This window comes from Pteropus vampyrus, unplaced genomic scaffold (genome assembly GCF_000151845.1).
Source record: "Pteropus vampyrus isolate Shadow unplaced genomic scaffold, Pvam_2.0 Scaffold39, whole genome shotgun sequence".
Taxonomy (NCBI): domain Eukaryota; kingdom Metazoa; phylum Chordata; class Mammalia; order Chiroptera; family Pteropodidae; genus Pteropus; species Pteropus vampyrus.
In genome coordinates, this window is record NW_011888820.1 from 861,831 (window position 1) to 883,880 (window position 22,050).

General features: G+C 36.8%; 2 protein-coding genes across 2 annotated transcripts in view; both read right to left on the reverse strand.

Moving 5' to 3' along the window:
• Positions 1-256: 256 nt before the first annotated feature.
• CDO1 (cysteine dioxygenase type 1) lies at positions 257-12,235 on the reverse strand. The gene is made up of 5 exons (XM_011358255.2): positions 11,714-12,235; positions 8,654-8,731; positions 7,062-7,216; positions 1,893-2,062; positions 257-988 (listed from the first exon to the last, which is right to left on the reverse strand). Exons 1-5 carry the CDS (start codon positions 11,881-11,883, stop codon positions 959-961), a joined length of 603 nt encoding a protein of 200 aa, XP_011356557.1. The 5' UTR covers positions 11,884-12,235; the 3' UTR covers positions 257-958.
• Positions 12,236-15,929: 3,694 nt separating this feature from the next.
• ATG12 (autophagy related 12) overlaps positions 15,930-22,050 on the reverse strand; it is a 12,624-nt gene continuing 6,503 nt past the window's right edge. Inside the window, exons 2-3 of the mRNA XM_023529557.1 lie at positions 18,402-18,464; positions 15,930-17,677 (exon numbers count right to left, since the gene is read on the reverse strand). Of these exons, the coding sequence (XP_023385325.1) occupies positions 18,403-18,464 (62 nt within the window). The 3' untranslated portion in view covers positions 15,930-17,677; position 18,402. The remainder of the gene's footprint in view (positions 17,678-18,401; positions 18,465-22,050) is intronic.

Sequence of the window (22,050 nt, forward strand, 5' to 3'; positions counted from 1 at the left end):
ATAGATCAACACACAATTTTCAGGCAAAATTGGTTATGTAGGCATTTAGCCCCTCAGGTTGGTATCTCCAGCCAATTAGTGAACATATGTAAAGCCCCAAAAGGTAAACTGCTTTTGAATGCATTTTTTGGCCTTCTCATACGTAGTCTTACATTATAAAATCAGATTTCGCAGTACTTTTGGTGGTCCACCTAAATCTAAGAAACTATGAATTTTATGAAATTCTTATCAAGTTAAAGAGAAAGACAACTTCAAATTGTGTTCAAATCCAGTTTTATTAAAATTATTTGGGAATTTTGGGAGTATTACAAAGTCTTTGACTATGGCCACTGGATACACTAGACATGAGTTTATGTTTTTGGTTTGTTGTATACAGGTACTTTTCTAAATCCTCTGCCTTTCATTTCATTACCAAACGTCAAAGTACCTTGTTTTTCTATCTATAAGACCCTATTACTTATAGAACAGGAATCTGTAAAATAAGACTGAAAAAATAAAATTCAGATTCAAAAACTTCTCTTCAAATATTAAGAACATACGAAGTATACTAAAGACATCTACATTTCGTTATCCAAGTAACAAGGCAGGCATTTGATGTCTATGGTTTCTTGTTTTTATTTATTGCTAATTACAGTTCAGAGACCGAAGTGTTTCCAGAAGCTATAAAAACCTTCACTGACATTTCCAGTATGGTTCCAATGAGGATTAAACTAAGAGAGCACCGGATATGGCCTTTAAAATCACAAGGCTTTTTTTTTTCTTAGTGGGATTTTTCTTCTGCAGTAGCTCAGAGCACTACTGGCGTACTTAATGCCTTGTAATTACCATCTGCCTTACAGGAGATCTAAATATTGGCTTTGTAAAGTGTATTACTGAACAGTAAATGGTGGGAGGCCTTCCTGTCCAAGGCAAAACTTCAGCAGACCTTAAAGTAAAACTTCAGAGGGCTTGGTGCTCCTTAGTTGTTTTCCAGTGATCCTGAAGTTGTCTATAAAAAAAGAAAAAAAAAAAGGCTGTGTAAGGATTTTCATACCAGACCTTTCGGCTTGTTCTAAGTAGTCCTGACTTCTTATCTGTGCATGAAAACTCTCAGCTATGGCAATGAAGTCCTGTTTTGTTCCTGCGATAAGAGTAGCTCTTGGGGATTAAAATGCAGAAAACAGAGCAGGGCAATCACTTGAGAAAATTCTGCCCTAGCTTCCCTCAAAGGCTGTACTTTCATAAGATTCATGAGGATTGTTTTCAGTCTTTACATTCCTTTAAATAGCCAATTTATTTTGCCAGAGGTAGAAGATTGCCATACTGTATTACTATTGGTTGCCTTATTATTTTTAGGTGAAAACATTTGTTCCTCAAGGAGGAACATGTTATTACAGTCCATTCTCAGTTATTTGGGATCTAAATAGCATCACTACTGAAAGAAAAAGCAATTAGGCAATCAAAACAGGAAAGTTTCTTTATTTGTATCATTGGAATAGGGTCTCAAATTTTGCAAAGCTTAACTATGCAAGTAATTTGTGTGTTGTCCCAACAAATTAGGCCTATGAACAGTAAGTCATAGCAGAAGTAATATCAAATAATATAGATTTCACACTTGTATCTCTAACAAATAAAAACATTTTCTTTAGAAATGAGCATAGATTTTGAATCTTAATAAATAATTCTTTGCATCTAAGTTTTTTTTTTAATAGAAATTGAAAATATATTCTCCAAAGTTAAAGAAAAGAATCAGGATATAAGGAGCCTTTCCCCTAAGTTAGGATTCATCTAAACTTCAAGAATACTTAAAACAAAATATTCGAATAAAATATAGAACAAAAAAAGCAATGTATATGGTATAATGTTGCCAACCCACAAAGCACTTAAACCTAGGAGAGAGAAATTATACTTACAAATGGAGTCCTGATTCCAAATTTGCTATAGAATGTCATGGTAACTTTGTTTTTATGTCCTGTTCTTTGATCAAAGGCATGGCATGAATCAAAAGGTGGACTGTACAAGTGAAGGCTCACAGCGGGTTCCGTGTGGCTAACATTCTCCACTCGATGTAAGCCAATGGAATCTAAACAATATCCAAGAAGAACAGATAAAGGATTAGATGATGGCTGTAGGTAAAAATTTTGTCAGTCACTTAAGATTGTAAATCAATTGGCTGTAGATGGAATTAACAGAAATTAGAATTGAACTTCTAGTTAACGATAGTGAGACATGTGTACTCTGCTCTTTCCTGAAAGCCCCCTACAACTGCAGTTAAAAAAGTAAAAAAGCATCAGTATACAAAGAAAATGGGAAAAGAGAAAACATTAATAAAAATTTAAAAGGTTGAAAGCAGACTCTTGAATAACTCAGATGTTAAGGGCACCAGCTCCCAACCCCTGCAGTCGAAAATCTACATGTAACTTTTGACTCCCTAGAACCTTAAGTTATCCCCTAATATCTGTGTGGGGGGGGGATTGGTTCCAGGACCCCGTGGGGATACAAAAGGATGCTTAAGTCCCCTGTATAAAATGATGTACATCAATGCATACAGTCGGCACTCCGCATCCGCAGACTCTCAACCTTGAATGGAAAACAGTATAGGAATTCATTGAACAAAAAGGTATAAGTGGATCCATACAGTTCAAACCCATGTTGTTTAAGGGCTAACTGAAGATGGATAGCTTTGCAGAGGAGAGAAAGCTAAATCTTCAGTTATGTGCGAGAATAGACAAGAAAAAATCTGATTTTTATCTTGAAACTTCCCAACAGCTCAGGAATTGGCAGCATGAGTATTTCTGGAAATAAGAATAAAGATGGGGCTAAACATAAAAGAACTGGTTGAAAGCCTATTTAGGTAGTCTCAAATCCCTTTCACCTCTTCTCCCTCTCATTCCCTCTGGTAGAAATCTGAGATCAATTCTCTAGGAAGAGTGTAACAAATGAACTCAGGACAGGTGAAAAACAGGTGACTGAAGTCAAAATTTACATGTTTAATGGGAAGATTCCCCACTTTTTTCACCACCTATCTGTCAGAACGCTGCCAGACAGGAATTTTTTCTCCAGGAAGGAGATGGGAAGTGGCTTCTCAGGGAATCTGATCCAAAAACAAAGCCCTGAAGATATTACCATCGGTTCTTCCGCAAGGAAAAAGCTCTGCCTGATTACCCTAGACTGATGTCCAGTTTTCAGAGCTACGAGTTAATTTTTTTTGGTCCCTGGTTTTTAAATATTAGCACACAGACAAGGCCACCAGACATTTGAGTAAAGCCTATGGTACTAAACACAGAAACCATTGCAATCTGAAAAAAAGCAACTAGAAATAGACTTTTTCAGGAGAAGACTTAAAAAAAAACCTACCCTTAATATCCTCAGAGATGAGACAAAACTATATGAGAATAAAAAGAACTTTTAGAAATAAAAAAGGATAGGAGAAATAAAAACTAGAAGAAAACTGAGGAAGCTGAGGAAGACTCAAAGAACAAAGAAAATAGGAAAGATCAAAGAAAAAAGAGGAATAGTTCACGAGGTTTAATATCTGAGCAAGAGAAGTTTCAGAAACAGAGGGAAAAAAAAAGTCAAAGAAATAACTTAAAAATATTTTCTTGAATAAAAGGACATGAATTTCCAGACTGAAAGAACCCACTGAGTACCCGGCACAATGAATGAGTCATGAAACAAGGTATTTCACTATAATACTGGGGGCAGAGAAAAGATATCAAAAGTGAAGATCTCAAAAGTTTCTAGAAAGAACAAAATAGTTTCATAGAAAGATTCAAGAATCAGAATGGCACCAGGCTCTTGAGAAAGAGACTGGAAACTAAAAGACAAGGGATTCATAGTTCCGAGAGATGATGATTACCATGAACAATCATGTTGCAAAGGTTGAATATAGAGACTTTTAGGTATATGAGGTCTCAAAAAATTTTTCCTGAAATTGTTCTCATAGAGCCATTGGAAGATACGTTCCACCAAAACAGAGGCATGGACCAAGAACAAAGCAGACATGAAATCAGAAAATAAGGAATCAGCAGACAGAGATTGCAAAGGGAAAGCTTGGATGATGTGACAGGACCCCAAGACGACAGATGAGCCCTGGTCTAGAGATCAACCAATCTACACCAAGGCAGGTCAAAAGGCCCTGGAGATGTTTTCAAGAGATCGAAATAAAGAATGACAAAATACATGATTTTTAAAAAATATTCTGGGAAGAAATTTATAATTAAGAGAGAGTTTGAGGATTAATCAAGGAAGAAAATCCAGTGTAATTAGCATAATTAATGTAGGCACCTAATTTGGCCTTATGCTTTATGATCTAGCTCCATGAGCTTGCTAGAAGTAGAGACTTAGGTTCTACTCCCAGCTGGACCTCCTAGCTATATTACATTTAAACGACTCACAACCTCTAGGATCTTCAGTTTTCTTCACTTCTAAAAATGAAGCCTAACTCTCAGATCTTTAAACTCTTGACTCTATAGCTTACTGCTTTTGTAATATACTGACTTAAGCATCATCTTGAACAGAAGTTCAACATTCTTAAGAACTGACTGCTCTTACACAAATTAATGATTTGTTTCTCCAGTTACAAGCCCCCGCAAAAAACTAGGTATTCACTCTTTAGAGAAGACCCTGAAGTTCATGCCTGATCCCAACTATTAATAATTCCAGAGTTATTATTATTATTTTTGATCTTTGCCTCCTTTCCTTTATCCCCATGGTGTACCTTCTGTCATGTCATAGTACTATTGAACTTGGTAATACTTATGGATGCTAGTGTGGTCCTGGCCACATTCACCTTTTGCCTATCGCAATAGGTAACTTGCTCTCCTTGGCCCAATTCTCCCTTTCCTCCACCCTATGATGTACACTGCTACCAAACTGATCAATATATTCCCAAATTAAATTCTGCTGACCAAAGCAAGCTCTTACTTTAAGCTTGTCTTGGGGGCCCAGGCCCTGATCTCACTTTACTCTTCTCCTACTCCTGTCCAAGCCCATTTTTTTCTTCTTCCCTCCAGGTGGACCACTCCTGATTAGTTTTCATTCTTTGCTTTCTTTGATTAAGATTGTGCCTTCACTCATGCTCTTCTCTGTATTTGAAACATCCTTCCCACTGATCACTATCCATCTGCACTCCTACTCCTGCATCTGTAAAAATCAAAGATTGTAAATTTGTGACTTTTTGATTATATGGGTAATTAGCCTATAGAAATATTTAGCTAGCCCACCCAATATTTTACTGATTGGCAAATTTTCTATAAAAATTAGAATTTCCCACTTCTTTGGAAAAAGATATCAGGATGATCTTGCTGGAGCTGGGTGCCCACTGGTGTCCTCTAGCTTGCCCACATCAGTTCCCACAGCCTTATCTCTAGCCTACATCCTTCATTTACCTTATCTCCTTGGCTTCTATAGTCTTTTGCATTGAAGACTCTCGAAAATAGCTTACCTATTCTTTAAGATCTATTCTAGTTTCACAAAGACTCTGTGACTAGCTGAAAGAAATTATTCTGAAAGGCTTGTTGCGTTAGATGGGCAACAAACTTGGTCTTGAAAATTTGGTGTGCCTCGTATATACATAACAACCCTCGAATAAGAGTTTCCTGTGACACAAACTAACACCTTGCATTATGTGAACGGGCAGACAAAACTTCCCATAAGTAGTCCCTCCTTATCTGCAGTTTTACTTTCTACAGTTTGTTACCTGTGGTCAACTAAGATCTGAAAATATTAAATAGAAAATTCCAGAAATAAATGATTCATAAGTTTTAAATTCGGTGCTGTTCTGAGTAACACAAGAAAATCTCCCACTTTGGTTCTGTCTCACCCAGATGTGAATTATCCCTTCGGTAAAAATTATCCCTTCGTCCAGCCTGCTGTATAGGCTCCCTGACCTTTAGTTACTTAGTAGCTATCCTGGTTGTCAGATCAGTTATCAGATGATATTTTGAGAGAGAGAGAAGACCAGATATACTAACTCTTATTATAGTATATTGTTGTAATTATTCTGTTTTATCATTAATCATTGCTTTTAATCTCTTATTGTACCTAACTTATAAATGAAACTTTATCATACATACATATGTATAGAAAAAAACATAGCATTTATAGGGTCCAGTACTATCTGTGGTTTCAGTTATCCACTGGGGGTCTTGGAACTTATCTCCCACAGATAAAAGGGGACCATTATACAATCTAACCTTTTTAAATGGCTTGCATTCTTAAATTAATGAACAAATTTAGGCCCAGTAGCAAAGTCAATGCTAATTTTTAAAGAAGAGAGAACCCGCTTTGCCAGGAAAATTTCTGTAATATTTTATTTTATGTAAGTGGGATAGCATCCTAATTAAGAGCATGGCCTTTGCAATCAAATTGTTTGGGTGCAAATCCTGGCTGCTACTTAAAAGTTGAGTGACATGGGCAAGTTATTTGATCTTCCTATGTGTTGGAATCTCATCTGTAAATGGGAATAAATTATCTCATATAAGCTTTCACGAGCTCTTTGGAAAGTTATTCTCCCCTTCAGGAATATAGATGTTAATCACTGCCTCTTCTAAGAAGCATGTGGCTTTCTCATATCACATTTAGGGGAAAGAATGAATTCTTAGTGAGAGATCTGTAAATCACTGCTAAATAATGTGCTTTGTAGTTTCCCTTGAGAATATTCTTTTAAGTATGTTGTATGCATTTTAGAAAAACAGGAACAAGCTAGCATTCTTAACCACTTTGAGAACATTTCTTTACATTTTCTAATGCAAAGACTAACTTTTCCAACTTGGCCTTCCTTACTCTATTAAAAGACTCTGCATATGTAAAATCATATTCGATTCTAACTGTCCTAAGAGTTGGCAGGTAAGTGACTTTTCAGTGGGCACTAATTTATTTGCATGTGTTTTCAATAAGTAATTCCAATTCATATGTAAAACTTTAAAAAGCAAGACACACTGCTTTTGGATCATTTCCCAAGTATTTGAAATCATGACTCCATGATCCAAGTTCTATTGCACATGTGTAAGTAACCAGTACTTCAGAAGGGAGTTCAAGGTTTTTCCCACCTGCCCTTAGAAAAAGGTATTAGATGTTACCGTTGATGTAGGCACACTGGTTTTCTCTCAAGGTTCTTTCAGACTTCTTGATCATCTCATTGGACTTTTTGTCAGGCCAGGCAAATAATGTCTCCTTTAGATTTCCCTGCAGAATCTTCAGAAAGCAGTGGGAGTTGGTGTGATCATGGATACTGCTATATGTACACAAAATGACAATTAAACTCAGTAGATGGTCCAATACCCAGACCTGCAGCAACAGTCAGCCCAGAGCTTATAGCTGTACATTGTCAACAGGACATCTCCCAGGGCAAAATCCATTTCAGCTAGATTTTTAAATGTAATCAATTTGTAATTCAACATTGTTCAGGGCAAAGTAATAAAATGTCTTCCATATCAATGCATATAAGGGGTATAGTTTCCATGAATAACTCCTACTAAAGAACAGTTAATTTTTATAAACGTGTAATACTACTTTGATAAGAGAAACACAAAACCAGAAACCCTTTTATCTACTCCAAAATGTAGCTTTTAATAACTCGGTTAAGCTGGGCTAAAACATAATTATAAAACTACATTGGAGAAATTCTAAAAAGGACAAAAATAATTATCTATAATAATTGCATCACACTGAGAAGGTAACTTAACATTTAATGTTTTTTCACAGGACTTTTCTCTTTTCTCCTTCCTTTGGGGGACAAAACATATATATATGCATTACCATCCTAAAATTTTATAGTAATGTATACATAATGTTAATACTTTGTAGATTCAGAGTATCCTACCTGTGATTACCTACAAGTGTGGGTCTGGGAGAAAACAAGTAAATTGAATTTAAGAATTTATTCTTATAATCTTAAGAGTAAATAGTATTTAAGATTAGCAGTTGGGTTGATGAAAGTATATAAATCTATGTACGTTTTCGACATTTAATATGTTGAATTCTGTTAACCCATATATGTACCATAAGAATGTGTTTCCTAAATCCATAGAGCCTAGTCCTACTCTTGACATATAATCTGCTTTCAAACATACTCTCTAGACCTAACTTTCCAAAGGCTTGTAAATTCATGATTCCTCTCTCAGATCAAAAATGGGTCTGGGTTATTGTTTTCACCATTCTCAAAAGACTGAGAAGGATATGTTTAAAGAGATAACAACACTCAATTGATAATAGTGCTAGCAAATGTTTAAACTAAGGACAATTAAGGAACCAAATTTCAAAAAACTGATATTAGTTTAAGTTGCCTTACCCTTACTTGAAGTAGACAGAAATTTGTGAACTGCTTTTCTAGCTCCAAATCTAGATGCTTTGTCCCATAATTGTTTACGCACTTCAAAACACCACAAAGGTCAAGTTTTAGAACAATTCCATAAAAGTTTGGAGTTAAGTTAAACTGGTTACTACCTCTTTTATTTCTCATTTGGGGGGCTAGTTTTAATGTACATGACGTATGCTAATTCCCATGAGATTTTTTTTTTTGTTGGGATTAAATGATATTATGAACAAATAATTATAAAATGATATTTGTTAGTGCTCTGAAGACTTGTGGCCAGCCTGACACTGTACATTTCTTCATATGTTGGAATAGATACGCTAAATAATAACTATCTAAAATAAATAGTTGTATTACCTGCCATGTCCTTCACCCCAACATAGAATCATTAGATTAAATTTTCCATTTCCTTGATCCACAAGATTTCGGGTGTACCTAGAATGAATGTATTCAGAAGTTTAAATCTGGTTGATGAAACAAGCATTTGGGAAAATAAGTGTGTCACAAAGTACTATTCATTTACAGATGCTACTATTTCTACTTCTAAGCAACTTTGAAAGTGGTTTCCTCATTAGAAATCCAGCACAAATGAAAAATATTTTTTTCCAGTTCATTTTGGATATTTTTGTATTTTAAATCACAGCATTTACAGCTGCTCAGGTTTAATTAATGGCATGGAAAAGCTAACAGGAGAAAAAGCAAAAACAAAAAAATTCTTTGATTCTCCATGTGACTGTCTCAAACTGATAAAAAAAAAAAGTTTCTCTCAGAAGGTATTTGCAAAGTACATTAGTATACTAGGCAAGAATGCTGCTATTGTTTTGTCTTGTCCTTTCCTTCCTAGTAGTTTAACCAGAACTTGAGAAACAAGGTTTTATCAAAGAGCTGTTCTAGAATTCTTAGTTCACTATAGCTCAGACGCAAACCACGTTCAAAAGTACTCCTACTGAAAAGTCCTCCACAAATAGGGTGGGGGTTGACCCAAGTACCAGAAGATAGGAGACTACATTAGTAACTAACACTCTGAACCTTTAACAATGATGAAAAAACAGTAATTAGCCAAAAAAACAAACAAACGAAGAATTCTTGGACCAAAACAACCATAACCACACCATTGGAAAAAAAAATCAACTTTAAAGTTTCTATGGGTCAAAGAGGTACGACATCATCTAATTAGCAAACTTTGATAATTATGACATTCATTTAGACCATCACTTTTAAGGAAAGCAAGCTTGACCCCATTTTTTGGGTAGTGTTTGTTCACATGGTCATCTGTTCACTTATGTCCTGCATGTCCCTTTCTCCCCTCTCCTCCCCCAGGCAAGAGGCCAGGTGCTGGCAGAGCAGGATCACTGAAGCTGATTAGAAAATGCTTTTTAGATGTCAGTCATGCTCACTCTGTAGCCCTTTATGACCTAGCAAGGGGCCATGCTCATGGCCTTTAAATTCAGTTCTTGTAACCAGGACACTACTTTTCTTCCTCCACCAGTCTTAGAGTCATCCCTCTTGCTTTTCTGGGGCTTCTTTCAGAGAATTCACTGTCTGGCTCACTTTGGAACACATACTTTCTTGGTTCTTCTGCACTGGCCTTCTCAAGGTCAGAGATCAGAATCCTTCACTATTACATGTAAAAAACACTATCAAATTGATTTCTGTTCTCTCTCTTCCCTCTCCTCCTCAAACTGCCAAACCAAGACTGTACCTGTTATCTTAATGAGCTATACCTGATACCTGTGGAAGAGCTCAATCCAAGTGGTTGCATTTCAAATAGTTTAGATCTTATCAATCAAGATGAATTCAAGGCCCCTTCCTGAAGATGCCCTTTTCTAAAGATTAAGAGCCCTTACAGCCTACTCTGGTTAATTAATTTCACTTGGTCAATAATATCTCCAGGCAGAAGAAAACTATTATGCACCATATGTCTCAAGAAGTTTAGTAGTAGTTTACAATATGGGCTCTAGAGCAATAATGCTAATTTGAATCCTGGAGCCGCTACTTGATGCAAGTATGACCTTGTGCAGGTAAGCCAACCATTTTAGTGTCTACCATTCCTCACCTGTAAAACAGGACTAAGAATGATACCTATCTCTTACGGCTGTGTTCATAGCCATGTAATGTGACTGCAAGAGCACTTGGCCCATAACAAGCCCTTAGTTATGTGGGGCTAATGGCAAAATTAAAAACAAGACTGCTTTGGCAGCCACAGAAGAAACTTACCATGAACTGAGTTGATAGAAACCAAGGGAATTTCCTAGAGCCACTTGCAAATGAAAAATGGGATCCTCAGTAGGTTTTCAAATCCTAAAATACAGCTGAAGCTTTTGCTGGCAAAACTTTACTAAACACGCTTTATATGTTTGGTGAAATGACTAACAGAAACTGCTCTCAAGGAAAACATCTTTCCTAATTCTTCTCTTTGAACTATACCCCTCTCCCTACTCTCAACCCAACTAACCCAAGAGACTGAAGTGCTGCCTACTCTTCGGAAAAGAACCTTTCACCCTTCAGGGTGATTAAATTTTACTTCTGGCCCCAGAAGATTGGTAGAGATTCATTTTTTACTTAATCACCAAGCCGGGGCTGCAAAGGACCTGGCCTCCCGGGGCATCTCACTTCAGCACAGCTGGGAAATAGCATTTCAATTTACATTCCATTTCCTCAGAACTACGGATAAGAGAAAGCGTATTAGCTGGGAGCTGAAGGAAAGGCTGTCGTTTAATTCGCGAACCTGATAGTGGGTTTAAATAAAACCTCAGTCCGGGAAGTTAAACTGGTTTGGGAGAGAGGGCACCACAAACCGAAAAAGAGCAGTTGACAACCCCAAGACGCAGCAAAAAAAAAAAAAAAAAAAAAAAAAAAAAAAAAGCCTGAGGGCGTGTGCCTGGTCGCAGGCAACCGAGAGCGAAGTGATGGAGAATTGGTGTCGGGCAACTGTATCCTCCATTGTTACTCCTTTCTCGGGATTGCTGGAGTAGTTCTCTCCGGAGAGCACTGTCCGTCAGTCCTGCCAGTAGGTTCCCCTGGGCAGCAGGCCGGGTAGAGCCTGAGGACATTGCTCCCGGCAGGAGGAGTGGAGGCTTGGAAGCCGAGCGGTTGACGCGTGAGGAGAGAATAGAAAACTGTAGCGGTGCGGGGTCGGTCCCCCCAGAGGTCGAGCGCCGCAGGATCCACCTTCCGGACAAAGCTCGGAAGGCGAGCTCCGCGGTCCAGGGAGGAGGCGCAGCACCGGGGTGCGGCAAAGGCCTCGGGGTGCTGGGAGCGTGGGGCGGCGGGCGATGCTCGTGCCCGCGCTCTCCTGGAGCAAGCCCCCCACCCATCCCCTAAGGCCCCCTACTCCGCGGGCTCGGAGAGGCCGCACGGCTGGGTTTTGAGGCCCGCGCCCAAGATCCTCGGCAGGCAGGGCTAGAGCGCACTCACCTGTACTGGTCGTACTTGGCGTACGCTGCCCACTCGGCGGGGTCGCTCTCGTAGGCTTCCATGACGGCCTGCACCTCCTCCACATTGACCTCCTCGCCGGCGAAGAGCTGGTGCAGGATGCGAATCAGATCGGCCAGGGTCCGTGGCTTCAGCACCTCGGTCTGCTCCATCCCTTGAGGAGGTGGCGACGCGCCTTTCTCAACGCTGGGCTTCGGCGAAGAAGCTGAGCGAGCCCAGGAACCGGGGACCAGGGACCCTAGCTGTCGGCTAGATAGCTATGCACACAAAACCCCCAAACGCTTGAGAACAACGGCTTAAAGAATCTATAGCAAGATAGCAAGAGACGCCCCCAGGGCAGCGTGGCGCGCCGGGGCTCACGAACGACGCGCAGCACATACAAATCAGGACCTAGTCTACAAGGTTTAGCCTCCCGGCCCTTTTTAAGCTCTCGGAGTCAGCGGGAATGTACCAACGGCCCTCCGAGGGTGGGGAGAGACGGGGTGCGACCTGAAGAAGGTGGCGAAGGCGGCGAGAACGTGCGGGCAAGGCCCATGCTCTTGGCGCCAGCCTTCTGAGCCCTGCAGCCCTCTTGGGAGCCCTTCTCCTCTGGGTCTCAGCACTCGCGATGGGCTTCGCGCAATCTCTCCCCCACCTTAACAGGGCACATTTTGGCTGCCCAAACCTACCTCTCTCCCAGCGTCCCACCCGCGCCACCCCTGCCTGAAGTTCCTTTCAACCGCGACGCTGGGATGCAGACTGCAGGGGTCGGGAGACAACGGAGTTGGACGCAGAAGAATGGGGACCCTTTCTTTCAAATAGAACTGAGGAATTGTGAAGAGCATGAGAAGGTTGAGAATGATGGATTCCACTCCCAAGAAGGAGAGCTACTGTTTTTGTAGATTGAAACTGTAGATAATATGCTCCATGGTAGGTCAAAATAAGTCGTAGTCTTCCATTAAAAAAAAAAAAAAAACTTTAAAAAGTACATTTTGACAAAGGGAACTCAGGTCTTGAACAAGACTAGTGAGATGATGGAAGGCCATGTATCTCTCTTTGATTTTAAAATGAAACATTTCCTAAAAAATATTTAGTGCAAAGACCTGATGTTTCAATTCATGGCGAAGAAAAACGTTTTTATGTTTTGTTTTGTTTTGTTTTGCTCCCAATGCAGTAATTTAAAAGGTTCTAATTAGGCCATCTAAATCTTTCAATGCTAGTCGTGTGCTTGAAGGAGCCTCCTGGTAATATATGTAAAGAAACATTTCTGTTGTGGGAAGCACTTAGCACACTTGGAGACCAATGCAAAGTACGAATGAAAATATGAAAAATGTGAGACAGAAGAAATCCAAGTATAGATTCCTTCTTCCTCATAAATAGACCCAGAACGATTTGGATTCAAAATTATTAAGGTCTATACTTCTGGAAGACTTTTTTCTAGACTTCCTTCAATACATGTATTATATGTGTATATTTGTGTATGTAATGTATATATTTACATTTACTTGTGCAACATGAAGTCTTATTTTAAATATCTCTGGTTAAACTGATTACATTGTATGTATTCTAACAGCGTTGTTAGGAAGTAAAAATGACAGCTCAATCACCATTGTTCAAAAGACTTTGGGTAAAAGTCAGGCCACAAGCCAACTTTTGATGCGTTTGCAAGTTGAGGCTCCATTAACATAAGAAGAATACCTAGATCCAAAGAGGTAGGAGTTCTACTGCATTCTGCATTGCCCGAAGCAAAAATTTACACATTTTAAGACAGACGTTGATGTGTTGTAGATATCCAGAGACTAGCACTAGAGTTATTAGAGGTCTGGAAATATGCATCTATTCATCCATTCGACACTTTTTTAAAAGCATGTACTATATGCTAGGCACTGCTTATAAAACTGTCTCTGCCCTCAAAGGTCTTATGTTCTAATGTGGGGGTGGGCGGGTGCCATGGTTAAAAATACCAACAAATATCACATACATTGTGCATAGAGAAATGGACAAATACTGTGTACAATTTACAATGGAGGAAAGCTAAAGCAGGGAGAGGAGGATGGAGGGTGGTGAGTTGCTATTTTAAGAGGGAGTTCAGGAGAACACTTCCTTGATGAAGTGATATTTGATTAGGGACTAAAGATGTTACTGAGAGTTTTCTGGGAGTTTACTGGTAGAAGAAACAGTGTAAGTGCAAAAGCTCTGGGATGGGAGCAAGCTTAGTTTTTGAATAACAATACAGATGGACATTAATGTGGGTGGCAGGGTGTGCAAAGGAGCACTGTCAATCACACAAGACCTTGTAGGACAATGTAAGGGCTTCAGCCTTTAGTTTGATATTGGAAGCTGTATCATCAACTATTATATAATCTCACAGGGGTGAGAGTATATTTTTGAGGCAACATTCACATAACTTTTATTACAATATATTGTTATAATTGTTCTACTCTATTATTGTTAAATTGCTTACTGTATCTAATTTATATATTCAACTTTACCATAGGTATGTATGTATAGGGAAAAACATACCATCTATAGCAGGGGTCCCCTATCTCTGGGCTGCAGACCAGTACCAGCAGCTGCCTGTTGGAACCAGGTCGCACAGCAGGTGGTGAACATGGGCCAGAGAAGCTTCATCTCTCCAGTGCCAGCATCACCACCTCAGTTCCACACCAGATCACGCATTAGATTCTCATAGGAGCACTAGTCCCTGATGCCAAAAAGGTTGGGGACCGCTGATCTACATGGTTCAGTACCATCCATGGTTTCAGGCATCCACTAGAGGTCTTGGAACATATCCTCCAGAGATAAGGGGGTAAGACTACTATACACAAATTTCCTTTATTGCTGCTTTTCAAAGTTAAATAATGTACTGAAAGCCACACTTCATTTACTCAATACGTAAGTGTAAGGAAATGTACTAAATGTGTGCAGGTACCAAATAAACCAAAAAATGATCTATATGCAGGGACATTACAATCATGAAAGGTGTTGAACACAGTGCTTGTAAGGTACTATGCAATAGTGCTATAATAGTGGTAGTACACCATAAGTATTCTTATGAGGGAGAGAGTATCTCTTCCATGATTGATTCAGACAAGCTTTAAGGGTTAAGATCTAAATTTAGCAGAGGTAAGATTTGAAGTGGTGAAAGTAAGTACACTTCCAGAAGAGAACTATATGGGCAGATGTAAGAAACAGAAAAAACAAGGCACTTTCAGGAAAGAGTGAATAATACAGTGTGGGCTGAATAATGTAGGGAAATACTACTTGTTAGACTAAACATGAATTGCTTTCCGAATACTTTTCCTTCCATGATGTGGTCTGTAGCTGACTTCCCTGGTGCCAGAAGCTTCATGAAAGGTGAATTTCATTTTCATACCACTTGAACACCACAGACTTTCCCACTTTGGGTTACATACAACTAAACCAGTTGACTAATGCTATCAGTCGTCCCCAACATTGTGGCACCAGAAACTCATGCTAATGCTTGATGATCTGTGGTAGAGCCGAGGTGGTGTTGCTAGCAGCTGGGGAGCGGCTGCAGACAGATGAAACTTCACTTGCTTGCCTACTGTGCGGCCCCAGTTCCTAACAGGCCACTGACTAGTACTGGTCTGTGGCCCAGGGGTTGGGGACCTCTTCTATATATTGAAGGCGAAGTCTGCACTTCTTTTTCAGTTTTCTAATCTGATTAGACGATATTTAAGGTCCCTTCAGTGTTAAAACTTCTAGAAAATCAGATTCCAGGAAGTATCCAATCTTGATTACAGATAAACATTATTAGCTTACCTTATACCCTAAATATGAGGAACTCATTATGAAGTCCTTGGCATAGATACCTTCAAAGATGGAAGCACAATATTCTTATATATACTCTGTGTGCTGTGGGTCATCTTTGCACAGTTAAGATAAAGCATGACATTATTGACATTGATTTTCTCATAAACATGGAAAACAAAATATAAACTGAGAGAGTTGTTTCCCGCCCCCAAGTTCAATTACAATTAACAGTTTAAACCAGACATCTGCAAAAATATTTGTGAATTGTGTTTAGGTTCCAGTCACCCAATAACTAATGGGATCCACGCTTACAAGTAAATGTTGCAAAGTTAGCATAGAATGATTATTTGAATAAGGAATAAGAGATAATATTATAAATATGGTTTGAAAGCCCTATATATTCTTCAAGGTTATTAGGAAAAAAATAAGTAAGGTATACATATTTCACTAACCTTGAATTTAATAAACTAGTAAGTTCTTTATATCAAAAAAGAATTAAAATGTCACAAATTCAAACTCAAGTAGTTTTGATTATTGAGGTAGTAAATATTCTTATCACTGAAACCTTAGTGGCAAATATAAAACACATTTTTACTATCTGTTAAATACACATATAAATATATTCACATCCTTCAGTAAACTGAATGGACAAAGCTAGAGAACAGATCTTTTCCATATCGAAACGATTTGACTTGAAATTACACTTTCCAGTTTTCAACATATAGACAAATTTCTTACCTACTCTTACAAGATAAATTTGCACAGTTCAACCTGTATTATTCCAATGCTAACTACTAGCTGTATTAATTATACAGGAACATTGGTATAAGGGGTCTTATGAGTTCATTCTTGGACAAAAAATGAAATCTGAACAGTGATTTCATTACCGTAAACAGAATTGTTCCTTAGTATCCCCTAATGCTAATGTATGGCAGATCATTAACCATAAAGTACATTCTGGGATTAAGGGACATAAGTGTAGTTCAAAGTCCTTTGACTAAATCATACCATTCCCATTACTTCTGAAAATAAACACTTATTATTCTTATACACACCTTAGATCCTGTTTGAACATTCCATTCAATTTATTGGAATGTTTTTTTTTTAATGCTGCATTACAAATATAATACAGAATGAAGAAAAAAAGTTAAATCTCACTTCAAGCAACTATCAGTCTAATAGCATTAGTAAAAATGGTACTTTTAGTCATGGCACGAAATACACAAAATTTGGGGCTATTCTTCAATTATTCTTGGAGCATTTTCAAGTTGAAAATGCATCACAAAAAACTCAAAGATGTTGCCACATTTACTTGAGTGCTTTGGACACTAAAAATAAGACAAACTAACATCACAGCTATAACCATTGGGACTCAAGAAACATCAAATGACTCATTTGTCCAAAATTTGTAAAATTTCTTGTTTTTCAATAAAATAATTAAATCTAAACCATGCATATTCTTTAAAGCAGTCTTCCAGTGTGTCCACATATATGCTCTCACAGATAGAGGTTTGCTAGAAATTAGCAGGAACTGCTTTTTTCCTCCATTATCATTTGGCAAAGATGTAAAACCAAACTGCCTCTTTCTGCTGGCTGGGCTGCCCTCTACTGGACTATTTAAGATATAAAGCCAGCAGGTCAATGACATTTTGTTTCATAAGGTTACACAGTAGGTACAAATGTAAATGAAAACAGGCATATCTCATATTTCAAACAAACTGAACTTCACTGAATAAGCACAAAAAGAATCCTTTAGTAAACTAAACTGACTTTTACAGTGGGAAAAAAAAATCAGCAAAGCGCTGATTCTAAAAAGTAAACAATTTCAGTTATTTTGAGAATTGGTAATAAAGCTTTGTACAATCAGTCTCCTTTTCTATACCCTGGAGTAAATTATAGTAATGGGTATACGCTAATGTCAATCTTTTATGACGATTTCTCTATTAATGCTAATCACATTTTTGAGTCATCTACTCTACGGATTTTTTAAATGCATAAACATGGGTCATAGTAGATAACATGCTGAGTAGGTCATATCCACAAGTCTTGTGCCACAAGTATCAAAACTTTTCAGAGCTGTTTCCTTTGTGAAGACTCATTTTAAGTTATCAATATCTTTTTCTCTGTAGTTCATCCCCATGCCTGAGATTTGCAGTAATGTAGGACCAGTTTGCCATCACTGCCAAAACACTACAAAAAAAAAAGGAAATAAACTTTTGTTATTCTTAGGTGAAAGAAAAAATGTTATGTAGCATAAATATCCTCATACATGTATGTGTAAGTTATCTATAAAGCTATTTCGTTCAGGAGATGCAAATTGCTATCAGACATATAGCAGTAATCATAAATGTCTAATAAAACCTGTCCTTTAAACATCTGTAGATGTACTTAGATATTTTAGTCTTTTCTCAATATCTCTCACTATAATGCATATACTGTTTTCTAGTAGTGGTGCTAGTGTATATACCATAATGATTACTGTCATGAAACTATAGGAATGTTGAATAAAGAAATTCTTCTTTATTTTTTTAAATAAAGAAATTCTTATGTAGTCTTCCTTTTAAATTTCTTGGAGGCAAATCTGGATTACTGATTACATAAACAATGTAATCAGAAGAAACTAATTAGGTAAAAAAGGAGACCTTGCTTTCCGGGTATACTTCAAAGTCATCTTCTGTTTGTATTATTCATTAATTCTTTAATCACTGTATAATTTATTGAGATCCAGCTATGTTCAAGGTATTAAGAGATATAACAGAAAACAAGAAAGTAATCTCCTTTTTCCTGATGGGCAATTCAGAATGGCATCTCTTAATGATGTGAATTAATAATCTCTTAAAATAAAAATGTGAATTAATCATACTATTCATAGATGTACATATTCCATTAAGAAAATAAAGCAGTAATGTTCTACCTCATAGAGAGTTCCAACTTCCTGGTCGGGAGAAGGAGCAAAGGACTGATTTACATAAATAAACTGCAAGAAAGAAAAAAAAACATGACTATTAATGGTATCCTGATTAATTTGCATTTTTTCTGAGTTCCATTCAGCCAGCTATTTCAAATTCTTTGTCTTCAGAACTGAAGAAAGCTTCCCTAAACTCCTTTTTCTAATTCTCATAAATTTGTCAACTACTAATTAGATCTTTATGAATATCATGTCTTCTTCTGGAAAAAGAAAGAGAATATTTGGTCTGAGGACTGTGGTCCCCAACTTATTATAACTAAACAACTTTTAAATATTGTTTTTACATATAGCTTTTGAAGGTTTATTCAAGAAATTAAATTAAAATTTTCCCATTAAAGACAAAATTTTTCCTAACAAAGTTTCACACGCACAGCTTAAAATCAAGAAATCTAATATTTGAGATAGTCTGTGTATTTTTCTTGGGTAAATGACATACATGGCTGGATCTGTTTTGACCTTTACTACCCTTGAAAACTCTTAAAGGTACTGCGCTCCAGGCTGGATGTCACTACTATAAAATCTCTTGTAGCCAAATAAGATAGAAAAAAAAAAAAAATGTAACATAATTAAAACCTAATGTCCTTACAGTCTTGTTTTTTGAAGGATTCATTGTTCAATGTTTCAGTTTAGTTCATTTTTACTAAAACATTTCTAGTACAGGTATCTTCTGCTTTTTGAAAGTTCGTATTACAAAAAACCTACATTAGTACCTGTTTTCACTAATTGAAAGAATTTGAAGAGGATTCTCGCTTTTACGAAGAAAGGTGAAGAGAAAATAATTTCCAGTGTATGTTTTGCAGTGAGCCATGATAGAAGCAGCACATACCCCAGGAGTTGAGAGTGGCCCTGCCAAGCTCCTTCTCTGGGAACTACACTCAGTATCTCAGCATCACAACACCATACCTCTGAACTGTGTCTGTATTTGTGCTCTTATTTTCTGCATTCATTAGCAAGATGTGTCCTAAGGTATCAGAAAGCCCAAGAGAGCTCTGAAGGCTGTTATGCTTAGCATAAAACTATATAATTAGGCATATTTAGTATGTTTTGGTAAGTAATTTTTAGGGGGTCTATGAATGCTAAAAAATTTTCCATAATAAAGTAATCTAACTACTTTTTTGTTTTATGCCATTTTGGCTTAGGAAAGGTTTCATAGGAATGCTCTACTTTTGGATAGTGGAGAAAACCTAAACTTAAAAAGTTCCTGAAGATACTGAAACAAAAGGTTACAGTGTCGAAGTAACTTTTAATAATTCTCTTTTTAGAAAACAAAACATTATTTTCAGGTAACATATTCAATTTTCCTTTGTCTATAGTCAAATTCTAAGACTAAAATTTCTCAGGTTTAACATAGTCTTTAAAACCCAACAATAATTGGTTGATAGACACTATTTGGCTCACCAACTATAACAAGAATAAGTACTGCTTACATTTCTCCTTTAGGCAATACAATGTGGTAATCAAGAATAAGGGCTCTACTGAGACAGATCTAGGTTTGAATTCTGGCTCTAAATACACATAACTTTTTTCAGCCTGTTTCTTTATTTGTAAATATGGAAAATAATAGTACCTGTGTTTCTTGGGGCTGCTAGGAAAAATAAAATGAGACAGTATCAGTGCCTAGTATATGTACTCAGTAGACATTAGTTATAATTATTATTTAAAAATATCTCATGCGTAAATATCAATTCATGGTTAAGGCTAATAGTCTAATATAAAAATTTAGAAACCTAACAGAGATCAGTGTGCATTGAAATGTGAATTTCTGTAATATACATATAATCATTTTTTAGCTCTTAGAGTTTATCTATGAGTAAACATAGATTTTTCTCTTTTGGAATTTTAAATTAGAAGGGCTCTTGATGACAGTTTATTTCAGTAAACATTCACTGAGTGTCTTATGTGGTAGGAATTACACAAGGAACTATGAAGATTAATATGATAGACCCACACAATGACTTTTCAATCTACTGGAGAGGTAGACACATAGATAAGAATACAGATGAGAAAAGTGCATCTGACAAGGTATATAGTATACAGAGATGTGGTAATAGTTTAGCCTAGCAAAAAGGTCGGGGAAAACCTCCTGGAAGATACCTGAGAAATAAATGGCATTTAACCAGCTGAGGAGGGTAGTAATTAGGACTTTGTAGGCAAAAGAAAAGATGGTTTGAGTGTTGAGGGGACAGAAGAGTAAATGTAGTAGAGAACTACAGGAACTCAATATGATTTTTAATAGGAGTTGGCAACTGGAGGCGACTTTAATTATTAAAAAAAGGTAATTCAGCTAGTTTAAAATTCCACAGAAGTAAAATTTTCAAAATGCAATCTTTTGTTAAATGCTAGAACTTGGGAAGATAAAATTATTTTAACTTTAAAGAATAATGATTTGTTTTTAAATCATCAGTCTTTATGTTGATGTCCCTCTAGCTATTTTGGATGTTATAAAGCTCTTTCTTAGATTCTTCAGGAAGGGTTCATGGGAATACTATTCTCTGAGTTCTTGTACACTGCTGCTTGTGCCCTGATTAAAAGTCAGTTGTTGTATATAAAATCCTTATCTCACACGTTCTTTCCTTGTATCTTTGCTGTCAAAGTTTGATGATAATCTAATTTTATTTCTAAGTCAGGTCCTCTTTTTTTCCTTAGATATACAAAAGACTTTTTTCTTTTTATTTCAAGTCCAATAATTTTAACAGAATGTGCTTTGATGCTTGTTATTCTCAGGTACTTGGTATATTTTTTCAATATGTAGTTTCAAATTTTTTTAAAGAAATTTCCCTTGAATTATAGTTTTAAATATTTGTTTTGTTCTTTTGCTTTCTTCAGGGGCTCCTATTACTCATATGTTCACCCTCTTTTGTTTACATTCAGTATTTGTCACTTTTTCTCAAATCTTTTACCTTTCATTTCTTTTTGATTTTAAAAATTCTTTTTTTGCCTTCTATTTTTTAAGGCATTATCTGTTTGTTTGCTCTTGTTCCTTCTAGTTTAGTCTTCATTTCTGAATTATTATTTATAATTCTTTTCCTGAGCCCTGTCACTTCATTTGTTTTATTAATGCTGATTTATGTTGTTCTTTCATGTCCTGTATCACATTCTTAATCTTTTAGTTTGTTTTGAAGTAATAAGTTATAGCTACTGACCTGTCTTGTAAGCACATTTTTCTGGCATGCTTTTATTGTCTTTAGCAATGTTATTTTTATTTTCAATAACATTGTATTAGATTTAATCGACACTTTTGTTAAAGGTTGAACCATATGCAATTGCTGTTTTTATAGTTTAAAATGGTTGACTAATGACAATTTTACATGGTTCAACCAAACAAATGTTGATATTAATCAAGTTCTTTCAGATTACTGGATATAGGCAATACAAAATGATAAGACTCTAACATTAACATAGAACATAGCACCATTTCATCTTTTCTTCTACCTATAAATTAATGCTTTAATTACTTGGTACTCCCCTGGATTTCCACTTCTCTAACTCTTCATGAAGCACCTTTAGTAGAGACATAGCTTCTGCTCATTTCTCTCAAGTATAAGTCCTCATTCCTCTGACTTTTCCACTTAGACTTGACCTCTTGGAAAGGTCC

What these genes read in the sequence shown, in the direction of transcription:
- CDO1 (XM_011358255.2), bottom strand. Translation starts at nt 11,883, where the DNA reads ATGGAGCAGACCGAGGTGCTGAAGCCACGGACCCTGGCCGATCTGATT. An exon ending in GCCAAGTACGACCAGTACAG is followed by an intron (nt 8,732 to 11,713) that starts GTGAGTGCGCTC and finishes CATTCATTCTAG; the next exon opens with GTACACCCGAAATCTTGTGG. An exon ending in TGGGGTGAAGGACATGGCAG is followed by an intron (nt 7,217 to 8,653) that starts GTAATACAACTA and finishes GTGTACATATAG; the next exon opens with CAGTATCCATGATCACACCA.